At 37.2% G+C, this 16902-nt stretch overlaps 3 protein-coding genes and 1 pseudogene across 5 annotated transcripts; 1 reads left to right on the plus strand and 3 right to left on the minus strand.

Moving 5' to 3' along the window:
- Window positions 1-29: 29 nt before the first annotated feature.
- LOC103337904 (RmlC-like cupins superfamily protein) lies at window positions 30-995 on the minus strand. The gene has a single exon (XM_008241074.3). The coding sequence runs from the start codon at window positions 956-958 to the stop codon at window positions 263-265; it is 696 nt and encodes a 231-aa protein (XP_008239296.2). The 5' UTR covers window positions 959-995; the 3' UTR covers window positions 30-262.
- Window positions 996-4078: 3083 nt separating this feature from the next.
- LOC103337905 (inositol polyphosphate multikinase beta-like) lies at window positions 4079-7079 on the minus strand. The gene is made up of 2 exons (XM_008241075.2): window positions 6700-7079; window positions 4079-5169 (listed from the first exon to the last, which is right to left on the minus strand). Exon 2 carries the CDS (start codon window positions 5165-5167, stop codon window positions 4322-4324), a length of 846 nt encoding a protein of 281 aa, XP_008239297.1. The 5' UTR covers window positions 5168-5169; window positions 6700-7079; the 3' UTR covers window positions 4079-4321.
- A 164-nt stretch (window positions 7080-7243) lies between these two features.
- Window positions 7244-10916, plus strand: LOC103337906 (Amidase family protein). 2 transcript variants are annotated; one of them, XM_089041765.1, is made up of 12 exons: window positions 7244-7466; window positions 7605-7706; window positions 7800-8024; window positions 8106-8188; window positions 8275-8375; window positions 8700-8823; window positions 9037-9191; window positions 9419-9555; window positions 9642-9812; window positions 9926-10150; window positions 10252-10488; window positions 10611-10916. In XM_089041765.1, the coding sequence occupies exons 1-12, from the start codon at window positions 7350-7352 to the stop codon at window positions 10728-10730; spliced, it is 1797 nt and encodes a 598-aa protein (XP_088897891.1). In that variant the 5' UTR covers window positions 7244-7349; the 3' UTR covers window positions 10731-10916. The 2 variants fall into 2 exon arrangements, with proteins under 2 accessions (XP_088897891.1, XP_088897892.1); XM_089041766.1 differs by lacking the exon at window positions 7605-7706 and having other exon boundaries at window positions 7245-7466.
- Window positions 10917-11408: 492 nt separating this feature from the next.
- On the minus strand, window positions 11409-14592 carry LOC148915303 (protein ALTERED PHOSPHATE STARVATION RESPONSE 1-like; annotated as a pseudogene). The gene is made up of 4 exons (XR_016122199.1): window positions 13684-14592; window positions 12732-12964; window positions 12395-12616; window positions 11409-12301 (listed from the first exon to the last, which is right to left on the minus strand). The product of XR_016122199.1 is annotated as a protein ALTERED PHOSPHATE STARVATION RESPONSE 1-like (transcript).
- Window positions 14593-16902: the final 2310 nt, after the last annotated feature.

The raw sequence follows: 16902 nt of genomic DNA on the forward strand, positions 1-16902 counted from the left end.
AAATAAATAAATAACTAGCACGAAAAAAATAAAAAACATTCTGCAGCACACTGTGGAAATAGAAAACATCAAAACATTACATATTCTGCCATAAAAGAGGCCACGAAGCTTAATATTATAGGGGACAGTCTTTCTTATGATTTATTATCATCACTCTTGTTCTTAGCCCACAGCAAACTGCTGAGACTATAATGGCACACTTGAAACAATGTTATGCATGTAAATGCTAGTAGATACAAAGAACTATATATTTATATAATCTTCATATGATAGGATTGAAGTTTCTGAATTGCTGCCTGTTAAGACGTGAAGAATCAGGAAAAGTGACATTTTTGATGTGATCAGAGAGAAACCCTTTTGTCATCTTGTATATCATATCCAGATCAGTCTTAAACATGGCACCAGCGATGCCCACAACTCCTGGATTTTGGCTGTTAAACACTGAGTAAGCAGTGGCCAAATCATACCCAGCATTCAGAGAGAAGTGAAGCAGGCCCCTTGGGAACACAAACACATCTCCTTCCTTAAGAATCTTCTGGAAGGCCCGGTTTTGGGTGTCAATAAACCCAGCAAGCACTATGCCTTTGTTTACAAAGAACAGCTCAGAAGCTCTGGGGTGAGAATGAAGGGGCACCAAGCCATCCAATCTGAGGTCTGTTCTGGCAATTGAGAGGCCAAGGGTGTTGAGGCCTGCCCACTCTGCAGCAGTCACTATATTCAATGAGGAGCCAAAGAAATTGTCTGTATTGCCAGCTTTGGTCAGATTGGAAGTTTTGAAATCAGGGGCAGTGTTGTTATTTGGGTTCTTGCATGGGAAGCCATTGATGAAGATGGTTTGTTTTGCTGATAGGGATGTAGGGCAAGTGTCCTGGAGATTATCAGAATCTGCAGAGCAGATTTTAGTGCAAAAACAGATGACAGAGAGAAAGACAATGCAACAGGAAAAAGATGAACTCATCTTGGGTGCTTTTGTTTTGTGTGGTGCACAGTATTTTATTTTAATGTGTATATATAATAGTAAGTAATGATGTTGAGGTTGCAAGAAATGGAAGTAATTTGTTAAGCTTGGAGTTCACTGCTGGAATGGATTATATTCAAAGAAGTGCATTGCTTAGAAGACAATCATCTTTGTTTTTGCCTGAATGGCTGGGTGTCCTTGTGCTTCAAATACCACTCATATTTTTGCTGTTTACCTCTTAGGTCGGCTATTGAAAGCTCCATAGTGGACCCCAGACAGTCTTCCTTGCCATTACAGGAAAGGAAATGGCTGCACTGACTTTTAATTCAAATAAAAATATATGATGTTATTATTAGCTGCACTGTTTCCATCTAACGGGACCAGCAATGGCATGTAAAAGAGTTGTGTAAATATTTTCAACCACATGGAGGTAACAAGATTGTGTGGCGGCAATTAAATCAAAATGTTTTCAACTTTCCAGTTTGCCAGAATAAGCATGGCACATTTACATCTAGGATCAATAGATGTTCTGAAAAATTAAAAAAAACATCAACACCTGAAATCACGAGCTGGGTCTATTTATTTTAGTAGTAAGGAAATGGATCATATGAGAAGAGAAATTGAAAATCTATGATGTTATTAGCACAAAATGAGTACAAATGTTGTTCTTCTCACAGAGCTGACATGCTTTGGTTCAGGCACTACTGGTGACAATATCTGAGATCAATTTTATCAAGGAGCAGAGCCCACCAAAAAAATTATGGTCAATAACACCTTTGCCTTCGATGACATGTGTGAAATCGTTTGGGTGTCTTTATTAAATTTCTCCATAGCCCAAGAGCCTCCATCACTATTTGGCCATTACTCGAGTATCTATTGTTCCTTTTTGATCTTTTTACTTTTATAGAGTTATTACCCGTATAAACTTTTTAGCACTTTCATGTTTAATAATATATTATACACATACGCACCTATTTATCATGTTTAATACATGTATGTTTCTATAAAATTTTCAATAAGACACAAAATTCACGTATTATACACATAATTCTCACATATTACTGAATAAAAATAATTTATAAACAAGCGTATAGCCGCACGGTTATACTGTCCTTTTTCAGAAATTTTTAATAGTATAGCCGCACGGCTTTACCTTTTTGATACATGGCGCTTAGGGCTAAGGCTCTTTATATATAGCCGATCGGGTATACTTTTTCTTTAATGTTTTTCAAAAATAGTATAGCCGTTCGGCTGTACTATTGCGGCACGTGGCTCCTTGGCGTTGGGCGTCCCTTTTTACACATAGTAAAGCCGTGCGGCTGTACTGTTTAAAATAGAAAATAGATCTGTGAACTTTTGTCGGGAGAGGTTTTCTTTATATATATATATATATTATTTTTTTCGCCTACTTCTTTAGTTTAATATATGTAATTAAGTAATATCTTAGCCTTTTTGAATTACTCTAGTTAGTAATTATATTTTCAATTAAGTGAATTTAGGTTTTAGGCACAAAAAAACTTTCACTTTTGAAAAAAGCAAAACTTTTCAAAAAAGACAGGAAAATCCCTCAAATTTCAAACCAAAGACATGCAAATGTAAAGGATTCTTTATGAAATTTAAAAATAAATAAGGGCATTTCTGTCCATTTTGGCTTCTTTTAAAAATATTTCTCTCTCCTTTGGCCTTTTTCCAAAATGTCCCTTTTAATTATTATTTAATATAAAAAAATAAAGAAAAGTTCCACAAAATAATTTATTTCTATTTATTAAGTCTTTTGTGAAATTGTTTGAGTGTCTTAATTAATTTCCTCATGGCCCAAGAGCCCCAAGGCCCAAGTCTTTGTTTAATATAATAATTATTAATGAAAGCCAACCACACTTGCCAAACCATCACAGAGTTTTGTTTATAAACACCTTTATAGGAGTGTGGATTTTCGACGTGAGATTTTCACAAATGGCACCTCAAAAGATAGGCTTATAGAGAAATCTATATTTTTATTGTTGGTGCAATGTGAAAATATATTTAAAGCCCTTCAAGGTCTCCATGATGCAACTGTAAATGCCCTCCAAGGTCTCTGTGATGCATCTGTAAATGCCCTTCAAGGTCTTGCATCTATCGGCCCTGATATTATTTGGCTTCTTATAGCTGATGTTTACTGTTCTCTGAAGAAAAAATACATGCCTTCACCACCAACATCAGACATACCTGAAATCTTACAAATTCTGCCTCCATACTCATCTCCAAAAGAGTACCTTTATGTGCAGTATGGAGGGCAGAGTTATGGTTTTGATGTTGACCTTCATTCTGTGGAAACAAGAAACTGCATGTAATCTAGTTTCTGTTAACCAAATACATGGTCGATCATTAAATGACAGACGCCTCCGTACAAGAAGAAAGGGAATATAATAAGCACTATGCCTTTGCTTACAAATGGTTTGTTTTGCTGATGGGGATGTAGGGCAAGTGTCCTGGAGATTATCAGAATCTGCAGAGCAGATTTTAGTGCAAAAACAGATGACAGTGACAGAGAGAAAGACAATGCAGCAGGAAAAAGATGAACTCATCTTGGGTGCTTTTGTTTTGTGTGGTTACCAGTATTTGATTTTAATGTGTATATATAATAGTAAGTAATGATGTCGAGGTTGCAAGAAATGGAAGTAATTTGTTAAGCTTGGAGTTCACTGCTGGATTTGAAATGGATTATGTTGTAGGAAGTGCATTGCTTAAAAGACAATCATCTTGGTTTTTGCCTGAATGGCTGGGTGTCCTTGCGCTTCAAATACCACTCATATTTGTGCTGTTTACCTCCTAGGTCGGCTATTGAAAGCTCCATAGTGGACCCCAGACAAGTTTTTGACATTTTCATAAGCTTTATATAATTCCTGAATCTGCAGTCTTCCTTGCCATTACAGGAAAGGAAATGGCTGCACTGACTTTTAAACAATGAAATGGATAAAAATTAAACAGACAAAAGCATTGTCATTAGTTTAATTCAAATAAAAAGATATGATGTCAGTTATTAGCAGCACTGTTTCCATCTGATGCGACAAGCAATGGCATGTAAAAGAGTTGTGTAAATATTTTCAACTATATGGAGGTAACAAGATTGTGTGGAGGCAATTAAATCAAAATGTTTTCAACTTTCCAGTTTTGCCAGAATAAGCATGGCACATTTACATCTAGGATCAATAGATGTTCTGAAAAATTAAAAAAAACATCAACACCTGAAATCATGAGCTGGGTCTATTTATTTTAGTAATAAGGAAATAGATCATTATGAGAAGAGAAATTGAAAATCTATGATGTTATTAGCACAAAATGAGTACAAATGCTGTTCTTCTCACAGAGCTGACATGCTTTGGTTCAGGCACTACTGGTGACAATATCTGAGATCAATTTTATCAAGGAGCAGAGCCCACCCAAAAAATTATGGTCAATAACACCTTTGCCTTCGATGACATGCGCGAAATCGACGAGTTTTATTTCAGCACCTGAATTCCTCCCTTGCAGTATTGACTCCTTCTCATACACCATCAGCACTGAACAAGAATAGAAATGGAAAATGGTCTGCTCCTCAAACCATGACTTCAGTTCCAACAATTGTGCCAATATCCCAGCAGGACCACCATAGACAGTCGATGCAAAAGAACAATCTGGTTTGATACCTGAATCTGTAGATGGGTTAGAAGACACAAATTTCCTCAGAGCTAACCTAGTATCCTCAATGCTAAAGTTCAGAACACACTTCTTATCAGGCTTCCAAAATCCAGTTTCTTTGTTTCCATAAACCCGAAGTCCAGATACCCTAAACCCCAGCTCCAGGCTCGTGGTCTCTCTATCTTTCTTAAGACACTTTATGATATAATCTTCAGCAGCTTGTGGGTACCATGTTCTGGAACCAATTTTTGCGTCCAATACAGATGGATTGATTCTACTGGAGACAGTATCTTCCAATGCAAGGTGAGGATACAAGCCAGAACCATCAGACGCCTCTAAATGCCGAGTGCCATAAAAGACAGGGAAGAACTTGCGGATGTGGTCTGGAATCCTCGTATCAGTAGAAAATGATGTATAGAATGCTAGCTCATGGGATCCACGCCCATCATTCTGAAGAGGCTTGTAAAAGTGCCCTGAATCATCTATAAGAGGGCCAAGCTTCCCATCACCGGCTTGGTGGCCAGCAACTTGATGATCTGGGACCTTAAGCATAACTAGCATGTAAAGAAAATTATTAGATGTAATCAAATTACAAAGAGGTTGTCATTGTAGGCAGTAGACAATTAATGTTTAAGATTTTGTGAACAATAAATATAGTGCCCTTATGAATTCAAGGATGAAAATTTTATTAGCAATAAAGAAACCACTTGAGTATATCAATTACGAGCTTCTCATCTTCAAGAAGTGAGATGGCACATTTCTGCACTTCCTAATATAGAATAATCAAACTTGTCAACATAATGTGGATGGCTCGCTTTTTAAACACTAGATCACAAGGATAGTTTACTTAGCCAATTTATGAGTTCCATATTATGCTAAAACTCACCAACTTAGCACATTCAATTCAAAGATAATTAATGCTTTCTTAGTCCCTATAGAAAAGCAGGTACAAAATGATAGCAAGATGTATACTGGAGTAAATCCAAATGCAAAACTAAGCTAATGTTGAGAAAACTCAACTGAAGAGTTACCTCACATCTCAACTTTCAAAGACCACCTCCGAAACTTGGTGTCTCCTAATAAGAGTACTACCGGGCATGTCAAACAACCATTCAAGGTACAATGGACTGAGTTTCCATTACTCGGTCACATACCTTTTGTCCACTATTATGCTTAATTTCAAAAGCCATATCGACTGACTGTTAGGCATCCTCCCAGGTTTAGCCATATACCAGCTGTTGCTTAAACTTTATGCATCCTCTATTAAATTCCCGCTATCATGTTTACATACCAAAGCTGTATATCTAGTGACATGCTCCAGGAAATCAAAACCTCCAGAACCCCTCTGTGTATTTTTGGTTGGATGAATAAGTTTAATATAGGGCTTCTCAAATACCTTATAAGTAAAGAAAATTGTGTTTCCTAGTTTCATATTGCCGTATTATCATCAATCTTTATTATTTCCAAGTTTCATGGAGCCCCAACAAAATTTCAAATAAAGGCTTGGAAAATGTACCCTACAGGCTTTACTAGCCAGATTAGAAGCTTTAAAATTATAAATCTATTTTATTTAGTTTTCTGAACTTCCAATAGGCTGATTATCATCCAGTAATGCAAATTTCTAGCGCTTGTGATACTAAACAGAAAAATAGGAACGCAAAGAATTCCAAAAGTAACTACACAAACACATCTAACTACTCAAAATTCTATATGAGATCATATAGAAATCAAGTAAAATACAGCTTTGAGGCCAAGCAAATTCTGACAAGCATACAACAAAGCAAAGGGGACCAAAATTAACTTTCAGAGTCAACCAAAGAGCCATATATTACTCTAAAACTAGAAGAGAAACTGAGATGCATTGGATCTAAAATGGGCAAAGCAGTAAGCAGATTCCATCCACATTAGACCTCAACTATATATCCAAATTATATCAATTGGCCATAACAAGGGGCAAAATGTAGCTTGATTTGAATAGAAAAGAAAGTGGGTTTAGGGTTTTTTGTGATTGCAAACCAAAACCCTAACTTTCTCAGAGAAATCGTCACAGCAAAGTCGTAAAAAGAGACCCATAGACGATATACCTGTAATGGCTGGCGATAACTGCGAGGGAGAGCAACCCTTTACTTCACTCGCTGGATTCTAGTGGCCAAAACAGAGACTCCCTTTGCTTCTTATCAGCAAAAGAGAAACCTTTTTTATAAAGCTGCAGCGCTGTAAATTAGTCGGCGCCAAACATATTGAAGAAGCTTTTTACCCATTCACCCTTTCCCACCTCACTAAATTCTAAAAAAAAGAAAAAATTAATTTCATCCAATTTATTTACTCTCATAATTTACCAACTGAACCCCAACCCACCAATTTTTTTTTCACCTCCATTTTTGCCATGACTGGCTTCTTCTGGTTTTTCAGAGGCTCCAACCACATGGTGCCTCTGAGTTGCCAAGAAGAAAAGGTGTAAAGCTTTCATCTTCTTCTATTGTTCAACTTTTGTTTACAATATTTTTTTTAAAAAAAATAAGGCCAGCTGTGGTCCCCCATAAAAATATTATTCTTTGAAAGTGAAGTGTTTAGTCAGCAGCATCTTTGAAAGTTGAAATGGTAAATACAAGCAAGCTTGTGCATAACGTCAAACGTGTTTTGAGTTTTGACCATTAGCTACGCAAATGGGCAGAGAGAGAGGCCACTAGACCAGTGCTTTCCAGTGATTAGGAAGCAAGGAAGCCATTAAGCTATGATGCTGAAGGATAAGTATATTCCATTAGTAAGTGGGTGCCACAGTGGTATCACTTGTGTCATATTTCTAGCTGTGATCCGTTGCCGCACTGTTGCTTCAGATGTTAAAAATGCGGTAACTATTTCTCTTCAACTCTCTTATTCATATTCATGTTCAATTGGGATTCTTGAATCTTGTGTTAAAAAGAGAGTAAAAAAATTCTTTTACATTTTCAGTTGTGTAATTTTTTTTTTTTGGGTGTAATTTGATTAGGAGAGTGATGAGCACAGTGTTTGTTGGGCAAGAGTTGGTCATTCTTACCCACTTAAATGTGCATTTGAGTTGTTTGACTCCAGTTTCTTCAATAACACAAAGGTGATCGCTTCTGTAGTATTTATGTGCCTTTGATGCATTCTATGGACCACGTTAGTGATAAAGTTTGAACCTTTTTTCTATATACTTTTTTAGATGCTGGAGATTGTGAAGGGTCAAAAGGAGTTCAACATCCCTATATTCACAGCTAATCGAAAACTAGTTGCTTCAGTGAATGGAGGTTTGCATGACCCGTCTTACTTGGTATTCAATTCTGCTTGGGGCAGTGAGCAATCACAGTATGTAACTAAAAGATTCAAGTACCCTTCTCTGTCTGGCATTAAAAAACCCAGAAGTGAACAAGATATTGCCTTTATGAGTGTAAGTCTGTTGCTGCAAAGCCATGCATATGAATGAATGTGATTATATTTTGAGTTAGTTAACTTGTTGGGTGTCCATCAGATTCTTGAATTGGGAGAGCTCATTAAGACAAAGCAACTTACATCTAAGGAGCTAACTGAAATTTTTCTGAAAAGACTTAAAAGGTAATAGTGAGCTCTAAAAATACTTTCTTTGCTTTGTTATAATACTCAGGACTAGTCATGTTATTGATGCATTGTGGGAAAACTAGGTACAATCATGCTCTTGAGGCGGTGGTAACTTATACCGAAGAATTAGCATACAAGCAAGCGAAAGAGGCTGATAAACTTCTTGCCCAAGGAGTATATTTGGGTACATCTCTTTTCTTATTAATGTCATCAATATCATGCCCAGTCATGTTTGCCTGTCTTTTTGGGCAGCAAAGTCATTATTTGAGCCATCATCTTTCATATATCTTCATCCTGCAGTATAATATCTAGACCTCAAATGCTTGTGTTGAGATAGAGAGACAATCATCAAATTCTTTTCCCGAGCTATTTAAGATTAGGCATTCTTCTACCTTAGGGTATCACCTTATTAGGATAAATAGATGATATAGGAAAAGTATTTCTTAGGTGGCATTGGAGTCGGTTTATGCATTATAATATCCTCATTTATTATTGACTTTCTTTATAGGTCCTCTGCATGGGATTCCTTATGGTTTGAAGGATATAATTGCAGTTCCCCACTACAAAACAACTTGGGGTTCGAGAAGTTTCAAAAATCAAGTTCTGGACATTGAAGCTTGGGTGTACAAGAGGTTACAAAGAAACTTGAGTATTGAAGATTTCAGGATTTGAGAAAATTGTTTTCACAAACTGGTGTGGCAGTTGAGCTGACATGTCACATATACTATCCTCCTATCCCTATCATTTGGCATGTAAAGTGCCAAGAAAATGACATGTCACTCATATACCAACACAGTTCAGCTTAAATTGCATTTTGCTCATTAGTTGATCTCTGTTCAATTTAGGTTGAAGTCTGCAGGGGCAGTTCTTGTTGCTAAGCTTGTTTCTGGATCACTGGCATATGATGACATCTGGTTTGGTGGTAGAACAAGGAACCCCTGGAATATCGAGGAGTTCTCTACAGGTTCATCAGCCGGACCTGCTGCCTCCACATCAGCTGGTACTATTCAAATTTGAGCCCTCAGCATTTTAATACCTTCCATCTTCTCTTAGTTTTGGTGGCTCTGTGCTTAGCTGAAATGCATTTCATGTTGCTCTTCATCCCAATAGAGATATATGGCTTCTACATACGTATAGGCTGAGTTGATATATAAAACTTCATTGGAAGTTCCTTTAAAATCTTGTACAATGCCATTGCTATGTGTATAAACAAGATAGCTTTCACAGGTATGGTACCATTTGCAATTGGATCAGAAACAGCTGGTTCTGTGACCTATCCAGCTGCACGCTGTGGAGTGACAGCATTGCGCCCAACATTCGGCACAGTTGGCCGAACTGGTGTAATGAGCTTATCAGAAAGCTTGGTAGTGCTAGTCTTCTCTTGCGAGTTCCATTCATGTATTTCTTATTGCTGTAAATATAAGAAATTTATGGTTCATTTTCTTATCAGGATAAGCTTGGCCCTTTCTGTAGAAGTGCCACAGATTGTGCAATTATTCTGGATGCCATTAGAGGAAAGGACCCAGATGATCTTTCATCAAGAGACATTCTCCTTGATGATCCATTTTCAGTTGACATTACAAAGCTTACTGTTGGATATCTAGAAGATGCTGAGATGGAGGTTAGTGCTAATTAGTTGGAAATTAACAAAATAGATTATCCGAACCTTTGATCATTAACATTATCCATTGTTGATTCTTTTTCTTAGAGCTTAATACAGATAGTTTCTTGCAGGTTGTTCATGTTCTTGCATCAAAAGGTGTAAATATGATCCCTTTCAAGCTAAACTACACAGTTGACTCTGTTCAAGGCATCCTAAATTTTACAATGGACGTGGATATGTTGGCTCACTTTGATGAGTGGCAGAGATCAGGGAAGGATGATGTTTATGAAGCTCAAGAACAATGGCCTACCGAACTCCGGCGTGCACGTGTAATTCCAGCAGTAGACTATGTGCAGGTGAATGTTGTCTCCACTTTCTAATTATCAACTAATTAAGTTTTTTTTCCTAAGTGTAAATTACTTAAAACTAGGCTTCTTTTAACCATAATTATTTACAGGCACAAAGAGCAAGGGGAAAGTTAATCCGGGAAGTAAGAGAGAGTTTTACTGTGGATGCGTTCATTGGCAATGCAACTGACTGGGAAAGAGTTTGCTTGGGAAATCTAGTTGGTTTGCCTGTAATCGTTGTTCCAACGGGGTTCAAGAACATACCAAATCCACCTCCTAACAACACCACTCGAAGAAGAACCACTATCACCACCGGTATCTATGCTCGTCCTGAACGTGACCATATTGTAAGCTCAAGCCAACTTAATTAATTTTTTTCCTATGGAATTAATTTAAGTCAGAAATACTAACTGTTTAATATTTTTCTCACTTTATATATATATATATATATATATTTTTTCATGTGCAGGTTCTTGCACTTGCTATGGCTTACCAATCAGTCACCAATCACCATAGGCAGCAGCCTCCTATTGATGATCTTGGACCAAATGACCCAATCCCAAGTCCTCCCACATCATCGTTGTCTTAGAGGAACTGTTGCTGCAGCCTCAGCCTCTACTTGGTGTAAGTTTCATGCATAAATAGTCAATATGTGCCAGCACAATGACATTGAGATGTACATGAACAAAAAAGGAAAAAAAGAAGAAAATTGATGTAGCTCACATGCAAGAACCAATCCCATAGCTTGATATACATTTTGGCACATTTTCTATTAGCTTAAGGTTTTAGAGTCGGACAAAAAAGTGATCATGCAGGGTGCGGCTGTACCTATCTGTCCGCCTTTCACGTAGTGTTGGTCCGTTCTCTCACAGCTTAAATAAATTTGTCACGGAAAGTGAGCCTACACAAGTTTGTCACCGAAGGAGACGTCTTTGAGCAGGGCCTTCTTCTTGCTTTGTTAAGCTGAATCTCATTTGTTTTGCACAGTTTTTCTTCTTTTGCATAAATTCTGAATCTTGTCTTTCTTGTTCGGGTGGGGATTGCAGTGAGTAATAAAATCGGAAGCTCATCTGTTTAACAGGATAAGGTTGACCCTGTCTGTAGAAGTGCTGCAGATTGTGCTGTTATTTTGGATGCTATTAGAGGAAGGGACTCGGATGACCTCTCGTACAGAGACGAGCCCCTTGAGGATCCTTTCTTGGTTGACATAAGTTAACAAACCTTACTGGTGGATATCTTGACGTTGCTGATATAACAACCAATCATATGAATCAATTCTTAAAATTTCCTAAAAAATAAATGTAATAATAAAAAATTAAAAAGTTCCTAACATTCTCAAATCCCTTGAAACATATTTTTTTTCAACTGTCATCGGCTTCAACATGGATGCTGCCAGGTGGTTTGCTACTTGTGTCATCTACCCTCATTGCATTCTCACTAAATGTCATAAGTTCATCATACATTTTCATAGCACTCTTTGAAAACTCAGTCAAGGATTCAAAAACTGACCCCTTCTGAAATACATTCACAGTAATATTTTGTGTGTCCTTCATGTTGGTATGATGTTCGCCATCTCCACGCAACTCGTTCTCCATCTTTGTCAAGCCTTTTTGTGCATGCAATTTCATTTCCTTCTCAAAAAACTTCAACTGAAGAATACTTTTCATTATTTCAAATGCCAAAACCTTCCTAGGATATTTTCTGTCAAGCCCATCAACCTTCCTCTTTTGTTGATGCTCCTTGCCTTGTTGGACCATCAAGGCTTGTACATCCTTCCCAAAACTTTTCATGGCACAAGTCACATCTTTATCTGGCAGCTTATCTAGGCAAACTAACCAATTGTGACAAATTTCAAGTGAGGGTATCATGTTGACTTTACACGGTCGAAGTGAAGACCAAGCTTCTGTGTAGGATTCAGTTTCAGGGGTAACAAACTTGTGTAGCCAGCCATGAAGAGCTTCAATATACATCTGCGAAGAAACATATTCTGCAATGCATGCACGCCAATTTTGAAGTTCTGCTTCAAGCTTTTGAGTAGCAAGCTGGTGTGACTCATTAGAGAACTTTCCATAGGATGAACAATTGAGAAATTTCAGTTCAGACATGATTCTCTTTTGGGTTTCATGAGATACTGACATTATCTTCCAATTTCTCATTAGCCTGCAGAAAATGGGCAAGAGAGCTCATATAACAAAATTCAAAAAATGTCAGGCCTCTCATATAGTACAAATAAATTCGTGAGATCTATCTTACCCATCTAGCAACTCAACAAGTTGTGGATGCATCTCTTCATCTCGCAGCTTTCGAATTTTTTTGAAGACCGATTATTCAGAATTTCTTATGGTAACCAAAATTCTGGAACGCAACTCTGGAACGCAACTCCTCAACTTCAACTCCAATTTTGTCCCCAGTCTTTTGGCCATGTCTCGATTGGGAGTGTTTTCGCTCATACATTCTCATGGTTTCCTCTCCGGCCTTGAACGTACAAAATTTAAAGATGATTCAAGTTATTCTCAAATTATCTAGGTTGTGCAGTAGGAGAAATCAATAAAGCTGAATAAAGCAAACAATTGTTAGATTAATATTTTACCTTCACCTCCTCATAGAGTTTTTTCTCCCAAGCATATAGCTTTCCTAGTGTTAACGAATGGCATCTAGATTCCATTGCTCCATTGTCATAAAAAAGACCATCATTGAAATGAGTCCGTTTCGAAGAACTTCTGGAGCTAGATCTAAGGAGGCCTTTTCGGGAGGAAGACCAGGATAATGTAGATGAGGTGGAGCAGCTTCGTGTGATTGACCGAATGAACTTACTTGAGTTTTCTGCACCCAAAAAATCATAGATGAGTGGATAGTAGAACTAGAATATTATATCATGAAAAGCAGTAAATGTAAAATTTGCTAAACAAACAACAATAACTTATGATGAAATCAATATAAATATTGACGTTGAATTATTTATCATTGACACCCTAAAACGATATACAACATACAACAGTTATCGGTTTGCTAGCAACACCAGGGTGTCCACGTTTATCTGTGTGTTTGAACAATTGAAACTACAAACAGAAACCTCATGTTCAATCATGGGAAGAACTTCCTTCTTCAACATATAGACATTTATTTCTGCAAGCAAGTCAAATTAACAAAAAGGGCTTTTGCGGGAAGACATGAATTTCTGTCCCAATGACCATATCACTCTCCAGGCACTCCTCAGATACCCATGCACCCAGATGAGCACAAAGCGACAAGGACACTGGCAATTGTGATCTTATTCGGCCTAACCATATCACCACTGGTGATCTGCATTTCATGGAAAAGTTCCATGGCTGACCACCTTGATAAAAACCCAGTAATCATGGAATTCCAAGTAATAATGTTTCTCTTGTTCATCTTCCCAAACAGATTCGTTGCCTTAATCATCGAGTTCCATGAAACAACATCCCTTTCCAACATTTCATCAAACAATGTACGTGCACTATTCAGAAACCCACATGCAGAGTACATACCAATCAACGAATTTTGAACTAAAAACATCATACCTAACGACTTGTGCATGGAAGCTCCGGCCTGTGTGCCACCATCAACCCCACTCGTGCATTCTTTTATAAGGAACAAGAAAACTGGGACAATTACAGGAAATGCCATCGCAGAGAATTTGCTTATACAGCAGCATCAACACCCAAACGAAGAAAGAGTTTCATCCACTGCACTGATTTTTGTACACGCATATGCTCTGATCATCAAGTTATAGACGTAGGTTTTCTTTAAAGTCAAGACAAAAAAAACAAAAAAACGAAAAGGACCTAGGCGGGCGCCTAGCGCCTAGGCGGGTTTAGGGGTTCTTTTTTTCGAACACTGTCTCATGTACTTTGGATCAGTCTCTCTCAATTCCAAAAGCCTTAAAATAATGTCTCCTTTCTTTAACTGCCAGTCATACTAACCCATAATTCTGTCACGAATATATATATATATATATATATAGAGAGAGAGAGAGAGAGAGAGAGAGAGAGAGATTTTGTACAAGCTTCAATAAAAAAGACAATTAGAATTTGTCACCCAAGAGTAAGAGCCTGCACAAGGAGATGTTGCTGTTCTTTGAACAAGGCCTTCTTCTTGCTTTCGAGTGAGCATATTTGGTTTTGGAGAGAGAGCATACGATCTCGTATGAGAATTGGATCAATAGCAGGCATGTGTTCCCAGAAAGCCCCCAGAGTTTCCTCCCTTTGAAGCTTTTCCTTTTCTGCCTCATAAATCTCAAGCTCAATTCTCTTAAGTCTGCTAGTGATGATATCCATGGCTGCACAAAACTCAAACTCAAAGCTCTTTCATGCCGCCTCAATAATCTATTTTTTTTGGTTGGATTCTCTTTCTTAATTCTGAAATAAAAAATCAAATGTCACACACTCACCCCCAAGGGGCTCCTAATTATGACACACACCAGAAATAAAGCAAAAGATAAAAACAAGAGATGAGAGAGGCATGCAGAAGCACAAGTGTCCAACTCATGCTACGTGGCACTGCCAGTTATTTTGGTGCAGTTTTTTTTTTTTGGGTTACAATGGTGCAGGTTCTTTAATTCAGCTAATTGTATGCTATAACAGTCCAATTCCAGTAGTCCACAACCATCTCTCTCTCTCTCTCTCTCTCTCTCTCCAGCTTTCTCAAATATGGTAACACTCTCTCCCTCTCCCTCTCTATGTGCTTGCATTATCTTCCATTTTTGGCCTCTCTTTGTAATTATTTTGTTTTTACCCATGTCATTTTTTCTGAGGAGCCGATATATAATGAAGTTGTTTCTAGACAAAGGGAAAAAACAATCTTCTTAAATATGGGGTTGCTGTCAAATTTCAAGGTTTTTATTTATTTTTATTTATTTTTTATTTATTTATAATAAATAAAGAAGAACCTCTATTGATTAAAGTCACGTGTCAAAAAAGGTATAGTTGACCTGCTATACTATTTTTTATTAAAAAAACCTTATTATCGCCGCCCGGCTATACTATTTAATTAAAATTAATAATAAAAAATGACCCTCTTAGTTGCATTAGTTTGTACCTTATGGATATTAATTTGCAACATATCCAAAGTAGATATTAATCTTCCACTATTTTATATGTTAATATAATTTTTATACCATATGTTATTCTTAATCAATAATATACGAGAATTATTTGAATAATACGTGAATTTTGTGTGTCTTACTGAAACGTTTGTAGAAATACATGTATAAAACATTAGAAATATTTTCATACATGTATAATACGACTATTGTATGTTTGCTTTTTAAAGAAAACGTGAGACGTGTATAGAACACAAATGTATTGTTGAAGAATACGTACCTACATATGTGTGTGTATATATATATATGTGTGTGCATAAATATGTAAAAGACTATAGCCGCTTGTCTATATTATTTATTAAAGACAATTAAAATATTTAAAAAACCAATAACGCCGCCTGGTATACTATTTTTCAAAAGAAAATTAGGAAAAAAACAAAAGCGTATAGCCGCAGAAAAAGCAGAGCAGCCCAATGTCTGAAAATGGTACAGCCATGCGGCTATACTCTTTTAAAAAAATTTCATAGCTCAGCATAGCCGTTCGGCTATACTATTTTAGCGGAGTAGTCCCATGTCTGAAAATAGTATCGCCGGGCGGCTATACTCTTATAAAAAAAATTCAAAACCGAGTATACCCGTGCGGCTATACTATTTTTTAATATAAAAAATGACCCACCAGCCATTAGGCGCCAAGTGTCGATACATGTCTCTTTCAAAAAATTTCAAAACTGAGTATAGCCGTTCGGCTATACTATTAGGCGGCACTTGTCAATACGTGTCTTTTAGAAAATATAATGGCGTATAGCCGTTCGGCTGTACTCCCTTTTTGTTTTTTAATGACGAAGAACCTCTATCGATTTAAGCCACGTGTCAAAACGGTATAGCCTTTCGGCTATACTATTTAATATCCTATACAATGCCATTGCTATGTGTATAAACAAGATAGCTTTCACGGGTATGGTTCCATTTGCAATTGGATCAGGAACAGCTGGTTCTGTGACCTATCCGGCTGCACGCTGTGGAGTGACAACATTGCACCCAACATTCGGCACAGTTGGCCGAACTGGTGTAATGAGCTTATCGGAAAGCTTGGTAGTGCTAGTCTTCTCTTTGCGAGTTCCATTCATGTCTTTCTTTATTACTGTAAATATAAGAAATTTATGGTTCATTTTCTTATCAGGATAAGCTTGGCCCTTTCTGCAGAAGTGCCACAGATTGTGCAATTATTCTAGATGCCATTAGAGGAAAGGACCCGGATGACCTTTCATCAAGAGACATTCTGCTTGATGATCCATTAATTTTCAGTTGACATTACAAAGCTTACTGTTGGATATGTTCTCTCTTTTTATATATATTTTATGTGCCTCATAAATCTCAAGCTCAATTCTCTCAAGTCTGCTAGTGATGATATCCATGGCTGCACAAAACTCAAACTCAAAGCTCTTTCATGCCGCCTCAATAATCTTTTTTTGTGTGGTTGGATTCTGTTTCTTCCAATTCTGAAATAAAAAATCAAATGGCACACACTCACCCCCAAGGGGCTACTTGTAATTATGACACACACCAGAGACAAAGCAAAAGATAAATTTTACAAGAGATGAGAGTAGGCATGCAGAAGCACAAGTGTCCAATGCTCCGTGTCACTGCCAGTTATTTTGGTGCAGTTATTTTTTATTTTTTTGGGGTTACAATTGTGCAG

This window comes from Prunus mume, linkage group LG7 (assembly GCF_029339155.1).
Source record: "Prunus mume cultivar Tortuosa linkage group LG7, ASM2933915v1, whole genome shotgun sequence".
Taxonomy (NCBI): domain Eukaryota; kingdom Viridiplantae; phylum Streptophyta; class Magnoliopsida; order Rosales; family Rosaceae; genus Prunus; species Prunus mume.